This window comes from Monocercomonoides exilis, assembly GCF_001643675.1.
Source record: "Monocercomonoides exilis strain PA203 chromosome Unknown scaffold30-1206723, whole genome shotgun sequence".
NCBI classification, from domain to species: domain Eukaryota; phylum Preaxostyla; order Oxymonadida; family Polymastigidae; genus Monocercomonoides; species Monocercomonoides exilis.
Genome location: NW_027150575.1, coordinates 360,087 through 380,450, shown reverse-complemented (window position 1 = coordinate 380,450; position 20,364 = coordinate 360,087). Strand labels below are relative to the sequence as shown.

At 35.4% G+C, this 20,364-nt stretch overlaps 4 protein-coding genes across 4 annotated transcripts; 2 read left to right on the top strand and 2 right to left on the bottom strand.

The window, feature by feature from the left end:
- The first annotated feature begins 1,202 nt into the window (after positions 1-1,202).
- MONOS_6468 (putative emp24/gp25L/p24 family/GOLD) lies at positions 1,203-2,260 on the top strand. Its single transcript, XM_067876705.1, has 4 exons — positions 1,203-1,373; positions 1,441-1,647; positions 1,721-1,850; positions 1,909-2,260. Exons 1-4 carry the CDS (start codon positions 1,209-1,211, stop codon positions 2,025-2,027), a joined length of 621 nt encoding a protein of 206 aa, XP_067725100.1. The 5' UTR covers positions 1,203-1,208; the 3' UTR covers positions 2,028-2,260.
- Positions 2,261-2,305: 45 nt separating this feature from the next.
- On the bottom strand, positions 2,306-4,866 carry MONOS_6469 (uncharacterized protein). The gene has a single exon (XM_067876706.1). It carries the CDS (start codon positions 4,757-4,759, stop codon positions 2,615-2,617), a length of 2,145 nt encoding a protein of 714 aa, XP_067725099.1. The 5' UTR covers positions 4,760-4,866; the 3' UTR covers positions 2,306-2,614.
- Positions 4,867-5,193: 327 nt separating this feature from the next.
- MONOS_6470 (uncharacterized protein) lies at positions 5,194-8,873 on the top strand (the record flags this gene model as incomplete). The annotated part of the gene is made up of 6 exons (XM_067876708.1): positions 5,194-5,314; positions 5,365-5,442; positions 5,518-5,589; positions 5,643-5,681; positions 5,738-8,698; positions 8,824-8,873. The coding sequence occupies 6 exons, from the start codon at positions 5,194-5,196 to the stop codon at positions 8,871-8,873; spliced, it is 3,321 nt and encodes a 1,106-aa protein (XP_067725098.1).
- Positions 8,874-9,057: 184 nt separating this feature from the next.
- MONOS_6471 (putative Ubiquitin carboxyl-terminal hydrolase) lies at positions 9,058-17,603 on the bottom strand (the record flags this gene model as incomplete). Its single annotated transcript, XM_067876709.1, has 5 exons — positions 9,058-12,093; positions 12,358-13,518; positions 13,723-17,010; positions 17,249-17,369; positions 17,593-17,603. The coding sequence occupies 5 exons, from the start codon at positions 17,601-17,603 to the stop codon at positions 10,033-10,035; spliced, it is 6,642 nt and encodes a 2,213-aa protein (XP_067725097.1). The 3' UTR covers positions 9,058-10,032.
- Between the last annotated feature and the right edge of the window lie 2,761 nt (positions 17,604-20,364).

Sequence of the window (20,364 nt, the reverse complement as noted above, 5' to 3'; positions counted from 1 at the left end):
GATATTCCTCGTATGTCAAAAAATGAACCCATTTTCATTTTGTTTTTTGATCTCAAAAAATCAATGAAAAATACATATTTTTTCAATGAAAATGCTAAAGTTAAATACTTTGCAGCTTATAACCAAAATTTCCATATTTTGCACACAAAATTGTTATAATAATTATGGTATTTAATATCTATTCAAAAATTTTTCACTTTTTTTACGATTTTCAGATGTTAAATTGAATTTATAATTTCAAATAGTCACATTTTCTATTGTTTTCATTTATAATATTTCATAAATGGAATGTTAGAAAAAGTGTATGCAGTTTGTGCATAAAATACCGGACAAGATCGATTTCACAATAACTGCAAGAGGAATAATTCTGACAATTTTCCTCAAAATATGTCTCATCAATACAAACTCAATTGATAATCGAGACTTTCCACATGGGAAATTCTTTTTGAAAAGTCGCAAACGTTTAATTTTCAAATAAAATAAAAATTTCATATTCCGATCAAATTTATGTTCACATAGACCAAATTTTGCTGTTATGAAAACAAAACCTTAACAATGGTGTACAGATATCGCATTAAATACAGGACAAGATCGATTTCTCAATAACTGCAAGAGAAATAATTCTGACAATTTTCCTCAAAATATATCTCATCAATGCAAACTCAATTGATATCCAAAACTTTCAAAATAGTTTCATTTGTGCTCAGAAAAAATATTTCTTGAAATCTCGGAAAAACTCAAAATCCTATTTCTCCGAGATTTTAATAATTATTTTTTTCTGAGCACAAATGAAGCTATTCATTAAGCCTCGTTTATCAAATGAGTTTGTACTGATGAGATATATTTTGAGGAAATTTTACAGAATTTTTCATCTTGCAGTTATTGTGAAATCGATCTTGTCCGGTATTTTGTGCGATGTCCTGTATTTTATGCGATAACTGTATCAAGTTATAGATAACATATTGGTGAAGTTTGATATTTGTTAACAAAATATTTCGCAAAATATGATATTTTTATTTTTCAGAAAATAAAACATTTACGACTTTTCAAAAAGAATAACCCAAAAAAAAAAAAAAAATATAATCTGACGAATAAAAAATTAACTGTTTCACAACAATACAGTATTTAAATTTTATTATAATCATTGATATTTTATTTTTTCCATGATCAATAATAAATAATGTACCATAACAAAAAGTGCGCTTTTCATGCGTTTTTTATGTTTTGTTTATTTAAGTTATATCATAAGTTGCATTGTTATTGATGTGAACCATGCAGACTTAAGATGCTTTAGCGAATATCTGTTGAATGATCAGATTGTTAAAGTCAAGATAAGTCAATTTTCAAAATCTGATGGAAATTTTGATTTTTCTGTATGCATGATTTGCGCAAAGTGTTATTTTGTGATATAAAATTTATATATTCTTTCGTTTATTTAAGATATTAGGACCAGAAAATAAATATATTCTTGGACGTTATAATGTGACTTTTGGTTCATGGACTTTCACAACGAAAAAAGTTGGAGATTACACTTTTTGCGTTTCGGAATCATCTTCTTATCGTGCACAAAACAACATTACATCAACAAACCCTATTAGAATCAATATTTCCATTAAGCATGGAGCTGAAGCTATGCTTTTCGAAAAGGTTTTCAGAAAAAATAATTGTTTTTTGAACAAAAATTAAAATTCATTGATTTATTTAAAATTAATCATTGAAGAGAGAACAATATGAAGGTTCTTATATTTCATTGATTGAAAATGCTAATGGATTGAACATTGTAACTCAAGAAGTTTACGATCAGATAAAACAGATAAAGGGAAAACAACAGACCACATTTAACGCGTCAGGTATGATTCTTATTTTTTATATAACAATTTTGATATTACTTTCTTCTTTCTCAACCAGTTAAAAATCTACGTCGTATTCGATCATTTTCAATAAGTTCAATTTGTATTATTATTGCTTTATCTATAATAGAAATAATGTATCTGCGCAACCTTTTTATTCAACAAAAAGTTGCGTAACAATTCGTATTTATGCACATATTTTTAATATTTTCTCTTTGCAGTGTTTCTGCTCTTGGTCAAGTTCTTATAAGTGTTATAAATGAAGGAAAAGAAATCGAACATTAGATTATTATTGATATATTGCTTGTTGTTAGAGATTTGTTTTTTGCTTTTCGTGGTTGGAAAAAACATAAAATTTATAAACACTTTTGATATTATTTTTAGCGTCATGTAATATATGCTGTAATTTATTTCTTTTTTTTTAATATTTATTTTTTTCTCCTAAACTTTTAGCTAAATTTTGTTTAAATTTATTTGTGAAAAAATTGAACATGAAATCTAATCAAGTTTGAGAGCTAATAAACAATCACAAACAAAGAAAAGAATGCAAAAAACAAAACTGCAATTACTCTCAAAAGTGAAAAACAAAGAAAGAAAAGAAAAACAATACACATTTTTATTTCTAGGAAAAAATGATGCTTTATAAGCAAAACTTTCATCAAAAAGGTATTTTAATGTCAAATACAAGATAGATGCTTATTCAACGATCAACTATACTTGCAAACAAAGGATTCCTAATTCTTTTTTATTATGTTTTGTTTCATCTATTTTTCGGCTGTGGCTTCTTCCTCTTCTAATAGAACATACTTTGCCTTCTTTTTGTCTTTCTGATCAACTTCAATCGATTTCACTTTTTTACTCTTATTGCTGTGATTTGAAGCAATGCCATGCATATTCTCTTCATCCAACGTGGCATTTTCATTCTCTTCTTCAACATCTTTGGTAAAAGCAGCTATTTTCTTCTTTTTGTGATTTTTGTGCAACAAACAAGCAACAGATACAATTCCAACAGTCATTATACTCGCAGTCACAATACACACAGCCAACAAATTGGAGGCCGTTAAAGGATGCTTCTTCTTCTTTCCAGAATCAGAATCGTCGGTGAAAAGAACAGATATATTAAGTTCTATTGTGTTTGACCTGATTAACCTGCTGCTTAATAAATCGTGCTTAAAGAAAGGTGAATATTTGCTCTGAAGTGATGGAATCGAAGCAGATAGCATCGAAGTGGAAGAAAACGAATAATCTCGCTCACTATTTGAATCACCCATTTGCAAGAGTTGAGCCTCTTCTCCTTTCACAGTTGGACTAATTTCAATAGCCACGCACACAAACCATTTTGGCCCATTCTTCTTCCTTTTCTTTCCGCCTTCATCAAATGAATCTTCAAACAGCAGAAGAGGAACATCACTCACAGTCGCAAACGATTCATTCATTGATGAATCGAATTGAAAAGGCTTTCTGTATGTTTGTGTGTGATTGTCCACTCGAAGAAGCTCCAATGAAATGTGGCAAGGAAGCAGCTCAAGCCCTTCAATACGAATAGTTCCTTTGGCCATCACCTCTGGCTCTGCATCTTGCTCCGACACTGCCTCTTGAAATTGTTTCCCCGGAATCATTTGACTTTTCTTTTGTGCGAGTTCATTTTTTTGAGATATTTGAGAATTCGAAACTTTCATAAGTGCAGAACTTCTTTGATGAGTCTTTTTCTTTCCATCAGTCAATGATAAAGCGGCAGCCTTCAGAAATGGATTAAACTTCACAAACATTCTTTCAGAAAAATCGATTCCGTCTATGGAACAGTTTTCACCATCAATCCATAAGCCAATTTTCCTTGTACTATTTGCCTTGTCTGTTTGCTTCATATCATTTATTGTGAGCTTTCCATTATTCTTGCAAATGACATTATGGCGCGCAGAAGGATATCCGCTCGTTTCCCAATAAGGATCGCGATTGTTACTGAATTCTGTGTGATTCAGCTCTTGAATTCCTCCGGAAAAATACAGCGGCGTAATTGATGATGAAGTGAAAGCAGATGAAGTGATTGAAACATTAGAGTCAGTAAAACGCAGTAAAGAGGTGTTCCACGTGCAAATAGAATTCTCTTGTGCATCTTCAGCTTTTTGAAATATTTGAAGAGAATTTTCTTCTTCAATAAGACTCCCTTGTGCTAATTCTCCAACAATCTTCGTGTTATTCATAACAACAGAACATTTATTAAATGCCATTAAACAGCCTAATAACTCTTCTTTTTCGTTCCAAGTACATCTCTCAATCAAAATGGAAGATAATTGAACATGACATTCATCAAATTTCCCTAAAACTGGCTTGTATTCATTTGATTCTTTCGATAGAACGCCTGTAATATTTACAAATTCGCTGTTTCGAAAATAAACAACAAAAGATTGACTTTGTTCGCTCTCTGCAAAAAAACGGATTAAAGCGGATGAATTTATCGATAAATTTGAAACATTGAGTTCTGAGAAAAGGACAGACGAAGCTGATGTAGATATCATAAAAAGCACATTTTCAATAGACATTAAAGAAACAGCGAAACGAGTAATATTTATTGCACCAGATCTAACTTCGATAAACTTATTTTTGAATAATTGTTCGCCATTAGTATTTGATGAAATGGATATTGAAGAATCGAATATTGATAAGTTTCCAGAAGAGCTACAAATAACAGAAGGGACGCAAGTGAAGTCTAACGGAAAATTGAAGTGAATATCCTCAATGTACAAACAATCTTCATTAACAATGCAGGGGAGTGATTGAATTTCGGATGATAAATTGAAATATAAATAAGTAATTGAAGAAGATGATGGAGAAGCTAATTTTAATTTACATCGTGAAAGTTTGCAGTGTCTTCGTATTTGACTTTTTTCAGAAACATAAATCGTCCTCATCTGCTTATTTTCTTCATCAGAATAAATCAATCTATTAACAGCATATTCAACAGTTTGACATGGTTTTGAAATTGTTCCACAAGCTTCATCATTTATTCCATTTGAATCGCAAACATATACATCTGTAAGTAACTCTATATGTGAATAAAAAGTGAAAAAAACAATAAAAAAAACAACAAAATAATACCAGTTTCAACAGATAAGTACATTTCAAATATCAAAAAAAGAAAGAAAATTAGTTGGGTTCCTTTCATAATTTCTCAACGTTTACAATAATGAAAGAATTATAAACAACAAATAACAGGCAAAATTTTATAGTGGGAAGATTGTGTAATTTCAAACAATCACGTATGCAATTGATTCAATATGTTGAAAATTCAAGAAAGGGAATAGAAAACATATATCGATGATCAATGAAATAACATATTTTTTTGATGAGTGTAATTTCATCTCCATTGGGAACTAACAAACAATACGCCATCCCCGAAGAACCAGAATCGTTTAGTCATCAAGGAAAATTACTATCGCAAAATTTAAAATCTTACACATCTCCAGGTACATTTTTATTGTTTAATATTGATTTCTTATATTTTTTCAAATTACAGTTCAAAATGGTCGAGAGCAAGATGGAAAAACAAAAGATGCAATTATGAAATCATTTCTTAATTTCAAAATGAAATTTGGTTTGATTTGAATTTCAACAATATAATTTCATTGAATTTTAAATCTGTATCCAACTCTTTTTTTCTTTATTAAAGACGATCAATGCAAGAATTCAAAATCAATCTCAATTGATGAAGCGGTGGCTATCCAAAAAATGGAATTGTTAAGTTTTGCTGCGAAATGTTTTTCTTTTTGGAAATTCATTCAATTTTTTAAATAGAGATGAAAGGAGCAAAGTCATTAAGACAAAAGAAAACAAGTTTGAGTTTTTCTTCATATATTCTTTTTTCTGAGAAAATGTATTGCTTTTTTTAGCTTCTTTTCTTTCTCCAGAGCGTCCTTCTCTTTTTCCAACAGAAGAAAAAGTTTCTAAGGAAGTGCCCAACGTCGGACATTATCATCCTCAATATGGAGCCATTGATTCTGAAAAATTCACACGAAGAGCGGTTGTAGCCGAAGGGGCACAACAAGAGAATCATCAAAATAGAATCGCACTTTCTTCTCGATTATCATCAACAAGAGATCGCACTCAAGTCCTTGAAAACATTAGCCCCTCGAAACGCCCAGACTCTGTCAACACATTCCGCAGCCGGACATTTCAGCCTCTGTCGACATCCGCCTCCACAACGCGCTCAACCAGCCCAGCCATGCAAATGTCCTCTTTCTTTCGTTCGACATCGCCAGCGCGTCCGAAGCGGGGCGGGATTGCGCCGGTGCCTTCGGAGTGCCAGACGGAATTCTACATCACCCACGACACCAGCGAAGCGGGGCTGCAGGGTGCGCAGGTTGGGAAAGTGCTGCCCATCAGCAATTTGGGAAGAGAAGAGGCCAACATCAAAAAGGAGGATGTGAGCGTCGACCGCATCTACGAAGTCAACGGGCCGCAGCAGTGGGGCATCGGTAGCAGCTTGACAGGAGTTGGAGGTGGAGGCGGTGGAGTGATTGATCTGTCACGCACAACATCGAGAGACGGGCACAAAGTGGAGCCTGTGAGGAGCCCCAGCCGGAAGAGCAGGATGGGCGGCAAAGGCATCCATCTGCCTCTGGCTGGCATTTCATCATCATCTTCTCCATCATCATCATCTTCTTCTTCTTCTCCTTTAACTTCCACATTATCCTCTACTGGTGTTGTGCTGAAGGACGGTACGCTGCTGACGATGCGCAGCGTGAGCGAGATGAGAGAGAGGAAGCGGTCGAGCCGCTCAGCCACGTCGATGGCGCTGACACGAACAGGCGGCACCAGCGCTGCCGGCGGCGGCGGAGGAGAAGGATGCGACGCCATCTACAAATACGACCTCTCTCTGCTGTCGTCGAAGAAGCAGAACAAGACGATCGCCGACCTCAGCCGCACGCTAGCGACGCCTCGGCTGTCGTGGCGCATTGTGCCGAAGGTCGAGGTGTGGAACACGCCCAGCGAGGCAAGATTCAACGCAGATGAAGCTGAGCGGGCGGTGCGGACTTCTCCGAAAGGAGCTGTTGACTTTGAAAAATCGAAAGGAACGATGACAACAGATTTGCTGTCTCCAGCACTGCCGACGGGGAAGCTGAGGAGTATGGTGCTGAAGCTGAAGCAGATGCAGACTCAGAAGCAGAAGCAGAAGCAAAGAGAAAGCGAGGAAGGGAGTGGCATGTCGGAAGAGACAGAAGAAGCTGCAAAGGAGAGGAGCATGAGAATGATTAGGGAGAGAGCCGAGGAGGAAGAGAGGCAGGCGCGGGAAATGAGCACAGAAGTGCTCGATCATCTGAGCGGGAGGAGTAGAACTCTGTGCGGTGTGGACTTTTCAGCGATGTCGGGGAGAAGAAGTGCTGAAGAGCCTCTAACAAACGACTTGGATTACTGCCCTGACCAGACCGTGGGGCTGGTGATGTACAAAGACGAGCCGGTGCACAAGACATTCACAGCATCTGCTTCTTTTCCTCCGCTGGGAGAAACATCACACTCCTCTTGTGCTGCAAATGCGGCTTATGACACTTCAGACTCTGCCTGCACAACACGTGGAGTGATCACGGAAAGAGGGCTCTCCACATTCCGTTCTGGCAATGCCAATGCTTCTGCTTCTGCCTCTTTTTCTGCTTCTTCTTCTGCCTCTTCTACTCCACGCAGATCGCATCCGCAGGTGGCATTGAGCGAGTCGCTGCGGCGCGAATACAGCAGAATAGCAGAGCACCAGCAGCTGCTGATCACGTCACGCTCTGCTTCACCTCAATCAACTGACAGACTTGCTGCCTCTTCTTCTCCTTCTTCTTCCACTCCTCGTTCTGCCACAGCTGTTGCTCCCACTGCCTCTGGAACAGCCTCCCCATCTCTTTCTGACAACTCTCCCTTTTCTTCGCCTGCACTTTCGCCTCGTTCTGCTTCTGTCTCGCCCATTTCATCTCCTCTGGCAACCTCTCGCTTCGACCCTGCTGCTTCTCCGCCAGCTGTCAGAAGAGCAGCCTCGTCTTCATTCACCCGCCATCCTTCCTCTCTCCGCTCCACTTTCTCCCCTTCACAGTCGCCTTCTTTGTCTTCTTCTCCATTTCCCAGTGGAACGCCTCGTTCACGTTCTGAGGGAGTGGCACAAGAAACCGAAAGCAGTGGCTTAAAAACAGCAGCAGGCGATGAACTTCCGCTTTCTCTCACAGCCTCCACATTTGTCTCTGGCTCTTCTTCTTCTGACTTCACACTCGTCTCGTCCGGAATGAGACAGCATGTGAAGACAGTTCCGTTCTGGTCGACTCCTTCGAGAGAAGAGGACGATCCAAACAGATGGTTTGACAAGCCAGCAGATGTATTCTATCACCCGGAGAAAGCAGATTCGCTGACTTTTAAGCAGATTGGGAGCATTGGGCAGAACGAGTTTGCGGCACAGCTGCCGAGAAGCGCTGTGTCTGTTAGCCATGCGCCAGGGGCTGCTTTCTTTATGGCACAGGGAAATGGGGCAACTTCATCAACATCATCTTCCTCTTCTTCTTCTTCTTCTTCATTGCCATCGGGTGTGAATGCTGGTGGAAGTTTTGCAGATGGGAAGCTGGGACAGAAGGATATGTCATACTCAAGTCAACTCCCCACAACCGCGTTTCATTCATTTTCAAAGAGTTATGGTGGAGCAGGAAAGGAAGTTGGGGGTATTCGAAAGAACAAACAGGGAAATGGAAGGAAAGACAAGAGCTTGAGTGGAGTGACAGGGACGGTGCCTGGAAGCATGGATGTGTTTTATGATGTGAAGATGAAAGCTGTTGAGAAACATGTTCCTGCAGCTGATTTTTCATCAACGGGAGCTGGAGCGAAAAATGGTTTGAACTTTTATTTTTATTTGAAAACAATTTATTTGTTATTTGAAATGTAATTATTTTTGATTTTTTCGAATTGACATTTAACATTTTGTGACTTTAATGTCTATATTTTTTTTCCCTTAAAGGAACAACCGATAGAATGAAGCGTTTGGCTTTGAAAAGAGGACAATTTTGAGATTTTCTCTTGCTTTTGATTTTATTTCGATAAACTCCATTAGAATTATGTAGAAACACCAACTGTGCATTCATTTTATGCCTTTGGCGCGTTGCACTATGTATAATTATTGATGAATTATCTTTTTCAAATTATTGTTTATTATTATTATTATTATTTTCCAAGGTGATTGACAAATTACCAATTTCTTTCTTTTTTCAATGTTTATTGCCTTATTTTATATTGTCCTTGAACGGAAATGTGCTTCACTCTTGTTTATTCATGAAAATGTTACATGTATCACTTCTATCATCTCACCAAAAAAAATCACCAAATAAAGAAAACAATTGGAAGAAGAAAGGATCTGGAGCTTGGAACAACGAAGTAATGAAGGATCTAACTTTACCAATTTCATAACCATCAAATTAATTTCAAAAAAATTTATCAGAACATTTGCTCATGAATTACTTTAAAATTTTAGCTAAAACCACTTCAATCTATCTTGTAAAATAGAACTGAAGCAAACCAATCTGAAGTAGTCTGAATTGGGTGATAGCAGACAATGCCTTTACTCAATGAGCAAACCATCACCTGCATATGCAGATTCGACTACAGTTGACCATCCCAGAGTCCTGCATTGAATCATCCAAGAAGGATTCATCTTCCAATACATTCTTCTGAGTCGGGAAACATACAGCCAGAAGTCACCTCTCAGCCAACGGACAATCCTACAAATCGATTTTACTCGACTGGCAAATTGTTGTTGTTTGTTTCTCCTACTTCTGTCAGTGTGTTGGTTTATTGCTATTCGCAATAATACATTCACACAATATTACTTTCGCAACATTTCCTCACGGAACGAAAATCTCTCAGACCTTCCCCCTTGAAATCATCCCCTCAAGGCTAACTTCACGGAGCCGCAATCTTCAAATTGATGAGATTTCAGTTAAACTTCTCAATATAGAGAAATTCCTTATATCCTGAAAATTGCATTTAATAACTGAATCATGGGATATATGATCAAAAATAAAATTTTTAAAAAATACAAATAATTTCAAAAAGCAAACATCCTAAAACAAAAATAAGCCACAAATAAATTACAAAAATAATTTAAATTATATAAAATTTTAATTAAGGTTATATTTTTCAATTAACAGAAATAAAACTGATAAAAAATTATTTAGTCTCTTTCAATGAAAAGAGATATCTCTTTTGGTTTCGTCTCAATTTTCTCTTTTATTATTTCATTTTTCTCTGTTTTATCTTCTTTTTTCTTTGTATTGTTTTTGATTTCTTCCAACAGAACAGTTTCTGCCAAATCGTTTTTGATTCTATCTTCTTTCACTTCGTTCACATTTTTCCATTCTGATTTCCAATCTTTCACATTATCTGTCAAAATGCCTGAAAGCTCATCTGAAACCACAATTCGAATGCGCTGAATAGAAGGCTTGCATCCAACCACTTGTTCAATGGAAGAAAGCATTTTGACATTATAATTATGAACAGCAACAACACCTGTTATGTTTGTCTCTAAGTTCATCAGAAGCTGCTGAGGAAGAGGGAAAACTACAGTTTTGATTGAATTGGATGGCAAAGAGGTGGAAGAAGTAGCAGAAGAAGAAGAAGAAGAAGTTGAAGAAGAAGAAGAAGAAACAGTTGTCATATCATTTTCACCATCATCACTTCCCTTTCCATCCAAACACTCACTCTCTTTCCTATTCATCTCCTTTATCATCTTCTTGTGCCTCCTCTCAACATACTGTGACTGCCCAAAATAGCTGACAGCCATCTCAATCAGCATCGCCCTCACACGAAGCTCAAGTTCTTCTCCACTTTCTCCTCTTTTTGGGAGCACAAAAAATGGAGGCAGATTCCTGTTTGCATAGAACATCGAGTCAAACATGCTTTCCTCTCTGGAGAAATCGAGTGAATAGAAAGAGAAAAGAGTGCTGATGAAGACTGGGATGGGGCGAGGTGATGGAGAAGAGGAAGAAGAAGGAGGAGAGGAAGGAGAGGAAGAAGAAGAAGATGGCTTTTGTTGTTTGCTTTGCTTTAAATTGATATTAACATCTGATTCGATCAAAGGAGAACTGACTGATGATAGCAAATCAGGTGTTTTCTTTCCATTGTTTTGTGGTATTCCACTTCGTTTTAATGGCTGAGGGCCAAAGGGAATTGAATTTTTGAGCTTGTTATTTTCGGTTCCAGAAGATGATTGCTCGTTTTCTCTGTTAATTGAACTGAGAGAGGATGTGTTGTTCTTTATTGATGAATGAGAAATTTGTGTTGAATGGAAAGAATTATCATTTCTTATTTTGATTTTGTCTTTCTTTTTGGCTTCTTGTATGGCTTTGATTGCGATATCCACGTCATCAGAATCTCCTTCATCCTCAACTTCACTTATTCGACTTTCTTGTTCATAACATTCTTCTTTTTCGAGTTTTTCTTCATCATCCAATTTAATTTCTCCTTCATTCATCATGTTTTTCTCTATTTCATTTACGTTTTCAATTGATTGAATTGCATCTTTATTGTTTGCAAGACCTTCTCTTCCATCTTTTAGCTCCTGATGATCATATAAATCTCTCGATACTTTATAACCTTCTTGTCTGCTGTCAGTTTCTTGCTCATTTCCTTCATTGATTCTTTCTCTCTTATTGTTATTTTTTTCATCTTTTTCATTAAATTTTGTTAGGTTTCTCCGCAACGAAGCATCATAAATCCTTTCTTCTTCTGTCTGCTCTCCATCTTCATTGCCATCTTCATTGTCATGTTCATGTTCATTCCAATCATTCCCTTCATTTTCATAGTCATTTCCATTGTAATTTCCATAATCATCATCATTATCATCATAATCATCATAATTATCAACATCTTCAGGATCACAGTAATTCCAATCTCTCCCTCTTCTTTCATTCATACTCATCAGTCTGTGTCTTCCCCTCCTCCTTGTAAACACTCCTTTTGGCTGTTCATTCATTTTGCGGCGATTCTCATACGAAAGCGGGAAACGAGGCGGGGTTTCTTCTAATTCGGCTTTGTTATCATCCAAAGGGAGAGTTAAAAGTGGTTCTTCTTCTTCTTCACCTTCTCCTTCTCCTTCTCCTCCTTCTCCATCTTCGTTATTTTGATTGGAGGATGTTAAAAGAGGAGAATCGAAACTTGATGAAAAGGCGGAACGTGAAAGCTTTGGAGGTACAACTTCACCAGTCAGAAGAGGATCTGCATCATCAGAGACAAACTATTTATTGAATAATAAGAATAATAATAGAAAAGATAATTATGAAAAGGAAAAAAAAAGAATGAATGAATGAATGAAATAAAAATCTATAGATAAAGAAACATTAATAACAAAACAAATTTTAGAAAGAAAATTACAAAAATATAATTTCAATTGTTCATTCATCATTTACATTTATAGAAAAATAAAAATTGAAAGAAAAATAGAAATAAAAATTGAAAGAAAAAAAAGAAAAGAAATAGAATAAACACAAATCAACCATACCTGAACCATATAATTCATTTTCAGCACATAATCAGTGGATATTTCTGAAGACAAGCCCAGAAGATAATTTGTTGCATAATAATCTCCATTCACCACTCGCATCTTCACTTTCTCTATGTCTACTGCCTGAAACGCATAAAGCACAGGATCTTTCACTTCATCTGTGGCAATTCGAACAATTTTCCCTGATTCTGCTTTTGATTCGATTTCATGTTTATCTTCAGTTTCGGATGCGTTTTCTTTTTCTTCTTCTTTCTCCTCCTCCTCCTCCTCTTCTTCTTCTTCTTCTTCTTCCTCAATTTCTTCCCCACTTTCTGATTCATTCTGTTGAATTCTTCTTTTCTTTTCTTCCATCTTTTCGTTTTCCTCATCCAAAACAATAATCTCATCTGAAAATTCGCTTCTCTTGATTTTTTCTCCTTTCAGCAGTTGAGCATCTGAATCAGTCAATTGTGTTTCTTTATTATTTTCACTATTATCTTCAATTATTCTCATTTCTCTTTCTTTGTTTCCTTTTCTTCTCATCCTCTTCTTCTTCCTCGTCTTTTCTTTCTTCTTCTTCCTTCCTTTCTCTTTCTCTTCCTCTTCCTCTTCCTCTTCCCATATCTCCACCATCGCCCCTCTCTCTTCCACCACTTTCCTCTTCACTTTATTCTCCATCACCTCTTTCCTCAGCACCTGCACAACATCCTCCATCTTTCCTCCTTTCTTTACAGACAATTTGCATTCCATCAGAAACACATTCGTTTGACTCCACACACTCACTTCCACCTCCTGTAGCTTCTCATACGCTTCCGCATCCATCTCCAATAGCTTGTACTTCAGCGCCATTCGGTTCTTTCTTTCTTCCTCTTTTCGCTTGAGTGAATAATCTGTTAGCATCGTATAGGAAAATGCGGATGAAAGAGAAGAAGAAGAAGAAGATAAAGAAGATAAAGAAGAAGTTTGATTCATCACTGCCTTTATTCCCAATGGCCCGTTGTTCAAAAAACAGTCAATTGTGTTCTGATTTGACGGTAAAATGGCTGTATTCTCAAAGCCTTCTGTGACTGAGATGCGGATTTTGTCTGGCGGGTGGTGCACGTGTGAAGAGAGAACAGAGAGGAGTTGGCTCCAGCTGCTCCGGCTGTCGATCGTGATGCGGATGGTGGGAATACGGAACTATTAAACATTGAAAAAAAAATTTTTTTTTGTTTTTTTAATAACAAATAAATTTATAAATAAATAAATAAAAAATTCAATGTGAGATCGAATAAATACAAAAAATAAAATGCAAAAATTCTTTGAATAAAAAACAGAAAGGAATTATACATTAAAATTTAAAATTTAAACCAATCATCATACACCCACTCTCTTCCAACACACATCAAAATCATCTTCCTCCTCAAACTCGAGTGTCACCGCATAATCCTTCGCCATCTGCCATTCATAAGCATCAGCATTCGGATCTTCAGACAGATATTCAGCTGGTGGTGTAAATTGAACAAGCAATTCATCTGCAGACTGAAGAGAAGCAGTTTGAGCCGTGGCTGTGCTGATGTTGAGGGGAGGGTGGACGCGAAGAGGGAAGCGATGCAAAGAGATATCAGAGGAGGATAAAAGAGGAGGGAAGTGGGCAAGGGAGGAGGAGGAAGGAGAGGAGGAGAGAGAAGGAGGAGAAAGAAAAGGGGAAGGAGAAGAAGAAGAAGAAGAAGAAGATGATGATGATGATGATGAATTTGAAGTGAATAATGAAAGAGGAGAAGAAGAAATCTGAAGTGTATCTGAATGCAAAAGAGAAGGAGGTGTAGTTAAGAATGGATGAGATGTCAAAGAGGAAGAAGAAGATGATGATGAAGTGGAGGAAGAAGATGTGAATGGTGGAGTTTTGGTGAAATGAAACGAAGAAACATTATCAGAAAATGAAGAAGAAGATGGTGATGATGAATGTGATAATGATGATAACGATGTTGAAATAATAGAAGGTGCAGATGTCAAAGAAGACGAAGCGGAAGAAGATGATGACAATGATTGAGAATTTGATGAAGATGAACTTGAAGCAGGAGAAGGAGAAGGAGAAGAAGGAGAAGGGGAAGAAACAGAAGGAGAAGACGAAACAAATGATATTTGCTGGATATCAGAAGAACCAGAAGCAAGAAACTGCGAAGTGAAAGGCATAGGAGAAGATTGAGGAGCAGCAGAATTTGAAGGAGAAGGGATAATAGAATGAGCAGATGATGAGCTGTTCAACCAGCTTTCACTTCTTCCAAAGAATTGTTTGATGTTCTCAAGCACTTCTTTCTCAATTTCGGCTTCTGTCACTTCAATCGAGTCATAAATGAACATTTCATTGTCTTTTGTGGAATTATTAGAATTTATCAGTTTATCTTGTGAATTCAAATCATTCGCAGAAATATTGCTTTCTTTTTGTTCCTCTGCTTTTTCCTTCAATTTCTGTTCAATTTTGTCTCTTTTCAACTTCACAATTGTTTCTTGCCTTAAACTTGCTTGTAATTCCCAAAGTCTTTTAAGAAGCACTAATCTCTTCTTCACGTCTTCCACTTTCATCAGAATTGTCAGCTGAGGAAGAAGAGAAGAAAGAGAAGAAGAAAGAGAAGGGAGAATAACACGGCCAAGCAATGTTATTTCTTTTGTTTTGTAGTCAAAGAACTTTATAAATAGAAAAATGGAAGAAGAAGAAGATGATGATGAAGATGAAACAATTGATGAAGTTGAAGTTTTTTGTTCTTGCGGAAAAAGAGATGATATTTGAGAAGTTTGCATTGGATTTTCATTTCTATTATTTGATGTTTCAGTCATTTCTTCCACAAACAAAGTGTTCAATGAATAAGGAAACAATTCATCCAAACGATTGTTTTTTGTTAGAGATTCAATTCTTTTCTCTATTTCAACAACATTTTCCTCTCCTTTTTTCTCTCCTTTTGCTTCTTTCTCTTTCTCTTCTTTTTTATCTTTCTTCATCAATTCTGCCACATCACATCCACAATATGCTCTTTTCATACTCCACTTCGTCAATCTCTGGTTCCCTTCCTTCTTCGCCTCGCTTTTCATCGCTGTTATCCTCTGCCATTCAACCGGAATGTTCAAATGCCTCTCAATCATCTCGTGCAAATCCACAAGATTCCCTTCTTTCTTCACAAACACCCTCATCTTCGCTGCCTCCTTCTCGTCAAACACTGACCTCGTTCCAAATACAGGCTTCCTCAGAATAGAATCGTCTGTGTACAAACAGAAGCACTTCTTCACTTTCTTCTCCTCCGTCGCCCTGACCGACTCCACCACATGCTCTGGAATATCCTCATTCATCACTTCTCTCAGAATGAACTCCAAGTTGCTTTTTTGAATGTACACCAACATGTATGCTGATGTGGATGTGTGCTCAATTGCACTGGCTGCTTCTGCTTCTGCTGCAGTTACTCCTCCTCCTCCTTCTACAAACATCGAATCGTCATTCAAATTGATTGTCCCATTCAATGAAAGGCTGTCATCCAACAGATCGCGTTCAGAATCCCTCTGTGTCTGTTCATCATCCTCCACATAATCTATGCCATTGTTATTATTATTACTATTATTGTCTCCTTTAATGCTCTGTCCTTCTCCTTCTCCTTCTGTTTCTGTCTCTCCTTCTCCTTCTGCCACAGCCTCTGCCTCATTCATCATCTCCATCAATGCTGAGATGTCAATGTCATCAGACACATAATCACTCGTCGCTCTACAAAATGAACCTGCTTTTCCAGCTTTTTTTGTTTTTCTCTTCTTTTTGGGCGTTTCTCCGTAATTCGAGTCAACTGAGGCATATTCTGAAGATTCAGTCACATTTTCGTCGTCGAATTTGAACCATTTGCCGTCGCATTTCGGCTGAATGTGTGCAAAATAGTGCCCTCCTGTCGCATCCCCCCGATGAACAAGCACAGAATGCAGCACATAAACATAAGGCGATTCATTCTGTTGAGATAAAGTTTGATTTGTTTCTTTTCCTGTTGATGTTATTTCGGAGTTATTCGAGATGGTATTTGTATATTCTTTCTCTTTCTCTTTCTCTTTCTTTTTGCTTTTGAAGACAAAAGGAAACCGCTGCTTCATTTCTTCTGCTATTGGGGGCTCGCCTTCATCATCACCATCATTTTCATCACATCCTCCTTCTCTTCCTTCTCTTCCTTCTTCGTTTGCCTCTCTTTCTTTTTCTTTGGCTTTCTTCTTCATCTCGTTTTTCATTCTCGTTTCTTCCCTCCTCTTCTCTTCCTCTTCTCTTTTCTTCTCTCTCTCCTCGCTCTGCATTCTCTCCATCTTCATCTTCCTTTCTTCTTCTTGTATCTCAACCATCTTCTTCTGGATTTTATCTTCTAATCCAAGCTCTTTTAGTTCTTCTAACTCACTCATTACTTTCTTCCTCCATTCTTCCTCCATCTTCGCCCTCTCTTTCTCTCTTTTCATTTTCTGATACATCTTTTCCTTCTCCTTCTCCTCCCTCTTCTGTTTTTCCACTTGTTCTCTCTCTTTCTCTGTTAGTGTGGTCATATATGGACTCATATCAAGCTCCACTGGGAAGGAAAAACGGTCGTGAACTTTCGTCATAAGGCCGACATTTGGATTGAATTCCCAGCGATTCAGCTGGATGTGCAGAACAGGTGGGAGACGGGTGAATTTCATTGACTTTTTGAAGGGAAATAAAAATGAGAGAAGAGTGAAAAAAATAAATAAATATGTTAAATAAAAACAAAATTATTTTAAAAACAAACAAATAAATCTGTGCATTTCGTTGAAAAATAAGCATTCAATTTTGAAGAAAAGAAAAGAAAAGATTAGAAAAGAGAATGATAAAAACTATCTTCAAATAATAACAACAACAATAAAAATATGCACTTCATCTTCATTTAACACAGCCAGATACCTTTGCCGCTCGCTGAAGTCCGTAACCTTCTGCATTGTACATGTTTTCTCCTTCAAGTATTTCTTCTTGTGTTGCATGTTTGATCGAATCTTCAAGACATCTGAATCCTTTCACTTGAACACTGAAATGGAAGAATTGAATGAGATTTTTATGAAAATAAATGATAAATGTGGAAATTTAATAAGTTTTTTTTTAAAAAAAAATAGTTAAACAAATAAAATTCTAACTATTTCATCTTTCTTTCTTTCTTTCTTTCTTTCTTTCAATAAGTCCCTCAATCTTCTTTTAAAATAAAATAACCTAATAACCTAATAACCTAACAACTTAAAACCTAATAAAAATACCTGATATCCATAAATGACTGAGTCCTGATGCTTTTGTATGGAATGTCCAAGCAAGTGATTGAATGTGCGGTTTCGCCTTCCAAAAGATGAGTAAAGGCTCCTCGAAAGGGAGTGTGCTATCGTTCATAAGCATAAAGCGAACATTAAAAAGAACAAATTTATTAATAAATTAACAAATTAATAAAAAAGAAAAATTAGCGATTATTGAAACGATATTAAAATCAATAGAAATATTATCATTAATTGAGAAAAAAAAAGAAAGAAGAAAGTTCAAAATAAAAAAAAAAATGAAAATGAAAATGAAAAAAATTGAAATGTTTTATTATCGTATTTCTTGTCCAACAAATTAAAATCTAAACTTCTTTTCCAATCAAATAAACACACAAACAAAAATTGTTTCAGAAAAATAAAAAAGAAAAAATGAATGACAAAGTTAAATAAAAAGAAAAGAAAAGAAAAGAATTGCTTTTTCTTTTCATTCATAAGGCAGTTTCTGACATACTTCTGCTTTTTCTGTCAGTCTTTCCAGCAGAATTCTGTTCAGCTCGTTCACATCATGCTGCCGAAATGCATCAGCCTCTTTCCATCCAAACGATTTCGTCAGTTCGGTCGTTGAAACACTAAAACAAAAAAAAAAAAAAAAAAAAAAGGAAAAAAAAAAAAGAAAAAAAAAAAAAGGAAAAAAAAAAAAAAAAAGGAAAAAAAAAAAAAAGGAAAAAAAATGAAAGGAAAAAGAAAATAAAGAAAATAAAATAAAGAAAAGGAAAAAAAATAAAATAAAATAAAATAAAATAAAGAAAATAAAGAATAGAATAGAATAGAAAAGAAAAGAAAAGAAAAGAAAAGAAAAGAAAAGAAAAGAAACGAACGAAAAAAAGAATTTCACAAAATTTCTTTAATAGCAAGAAAAAAAATTTATCTCAAAGAAAACTACCTTTTCTCTGACATTTGAAGTTGATAAAACAGTCTTTGAAGCGTCTCTGCAATCTTCATTTTCTTTGCAGTTGAACTGCTTGAAAACGAAGCAGGGGAAATTGGGCTTGAAAGAGGAAGCGTTGCCAATGAATGAATTTTTGTTGAGTCACTTTCCTCTGTTTCTTCGCACTCTCCTTCGCTCTTCCAAACATCAACATTAAACGGAAGATGGTACACAGACTAAAAATTTAATCAGCATCACGCAGAAAAAGGATAAGTAACGTTCGTGTAGATGTTTTGAAATTTGTGAGACGTGTATTTTTTATCAATTTATGCATAAATGTTATCATTATCATAATTAATCACATTACAATTTCACAGTTGTAAAAAGTTGAAAAGTAATGAATTCGTTTCATAAATGTATATAAATTTAAAGATTCAGCAAACCCATCTAAATAAAGGTGTATGGAACAGTGTTTGAAGAAGAGAGTTTAGATAGCAAGTTGCTCCTTGATTTTCGAGGCCAATCATTCCTGTTGCTCTTGGCCTATTGGGATCGTTTTCTTCGTCATGAATCTGAAGTAAAAATGTCATAAAGATGTTTAACTAACAAAATTGAACAAAAGTTAAATTCAAGCCTGCATGCTTATTTCTACAGTAATCTCATTAAAATTCAAAAATCCGGCTTCATGTTCAATTTTTGTTTGCGATATGAAATCTTTAATCATTCCTCTTCTATGTGAGTTTGAAAACTTTGCGTTAGATCCTTTTTTGTGGTTTTGTGAAGGATCATCAAGATTTAAAAATGTTATCCAAAAGTCTATCCAGAGTGGATTTTCATCTGGAATGTCTTCCTTCGTCTTTTACAATAACAATAAATTTTGAATAAATTAAAAAGGGGTTAAATTTTTTTCCAAAACTATTTCACAAACATCCAAAGAAATCTCAACGTTTCGTTCTTTTGAAGTCAGGCTCATTGCTTTAAATACAAAAATCCATTTCCTATTAAATGCAATAAAAGGCTGGCTTTGATTATCCAAATATATAAAGGATCCTATCGCTAAATAATGAGACTGTTGCTGGTATTTTGATGCTTTCATTGTTTTTTCATTTTCAAGTGTAGTTCCCTGCTTCAAATCATTTTTGGTTATGTTCTGTGAATTGACTTTTTGTTCCATAGCATTTTCACAATGAGATTTTCTTCAAAACAATGGAACAGACGATTTCAAGGAAAAATACCCACAATAATATTTTTTTCTATTGGTTAAGTTATCGTTTGATTTTTTTGAACACTAATTTTTTAAACAGAAATGAAACAAAAACTCGTAGATAAAACTGTTTGCTAATTTCGAATGAAAGAAAGTTTATAATAAAGTTTCAATTAAATTTTTTCATGTTTGGTTTTGATTATGTTTTTGTGCTTTGAAAAATAATGATAATATGCGATGAAATTTTTCAATAAAAAAAAACAAGATAAATTTTTGAAAACTTAACTATTTTGATTCGAATAATATATTTTCAAAAACTTTTTTTTTTTAGTTCATTTTTTTAAAGCAAAAAAAACAAAATAATCTTTCCGATAAACTCATTTGGTTTAATTGATACCCATTTTTAAAAAGATCGGAATAATCAAATCAATGTGAAAAGATAGATTATTCTTTTCAAAAAGTCACAAATAGTTTATATGTGGGAAAATATGAAACTTCAAGCTTTTTCATTGAATAAATTTGCACCTTTTATTAACTTTTTGTGATCAAAAAATTTGAAATAAGACGAAATTTTTTGCTTTTTGAATTTTGTTCCACTCTATCTTTACAAAGATTTTCCTCAACTTTTTAAAATTTAAATTTTTTATTT

Excerpts from the sequence above, each read along its gene's own strand:
- MONOS_6468 (XM_067876705.1), top strand. The coding sequence starts at position 1,209 with ATGCGTTTTTTATGTTTTGTTTATTTAAGTTATATCATAAGTTGCATT. Across the intron at positions 1,648-1,720 it reads AAGCTATGCTTTTCGAAAAG|AGAGAACAATATGAAGGTTC; the intron begins GTTTTCAGAAAA and ends TAATCATTGAAG. Across the intron at positions 1,851-1,908 it reads GACCACATTTAACGCGTCAG|TTAAAAATCTACGTCGTATT; the intron begins GTATGATTCTTA and ends TTTCTCAACCAG.
- MONOS_6469 (XM_067876706.1), bottom strand. The coding sequence starts at position 4,759 with ATGAGGACGATTTATGTTTCTGAAAAAAGTCAAATACGAAGACACTGC.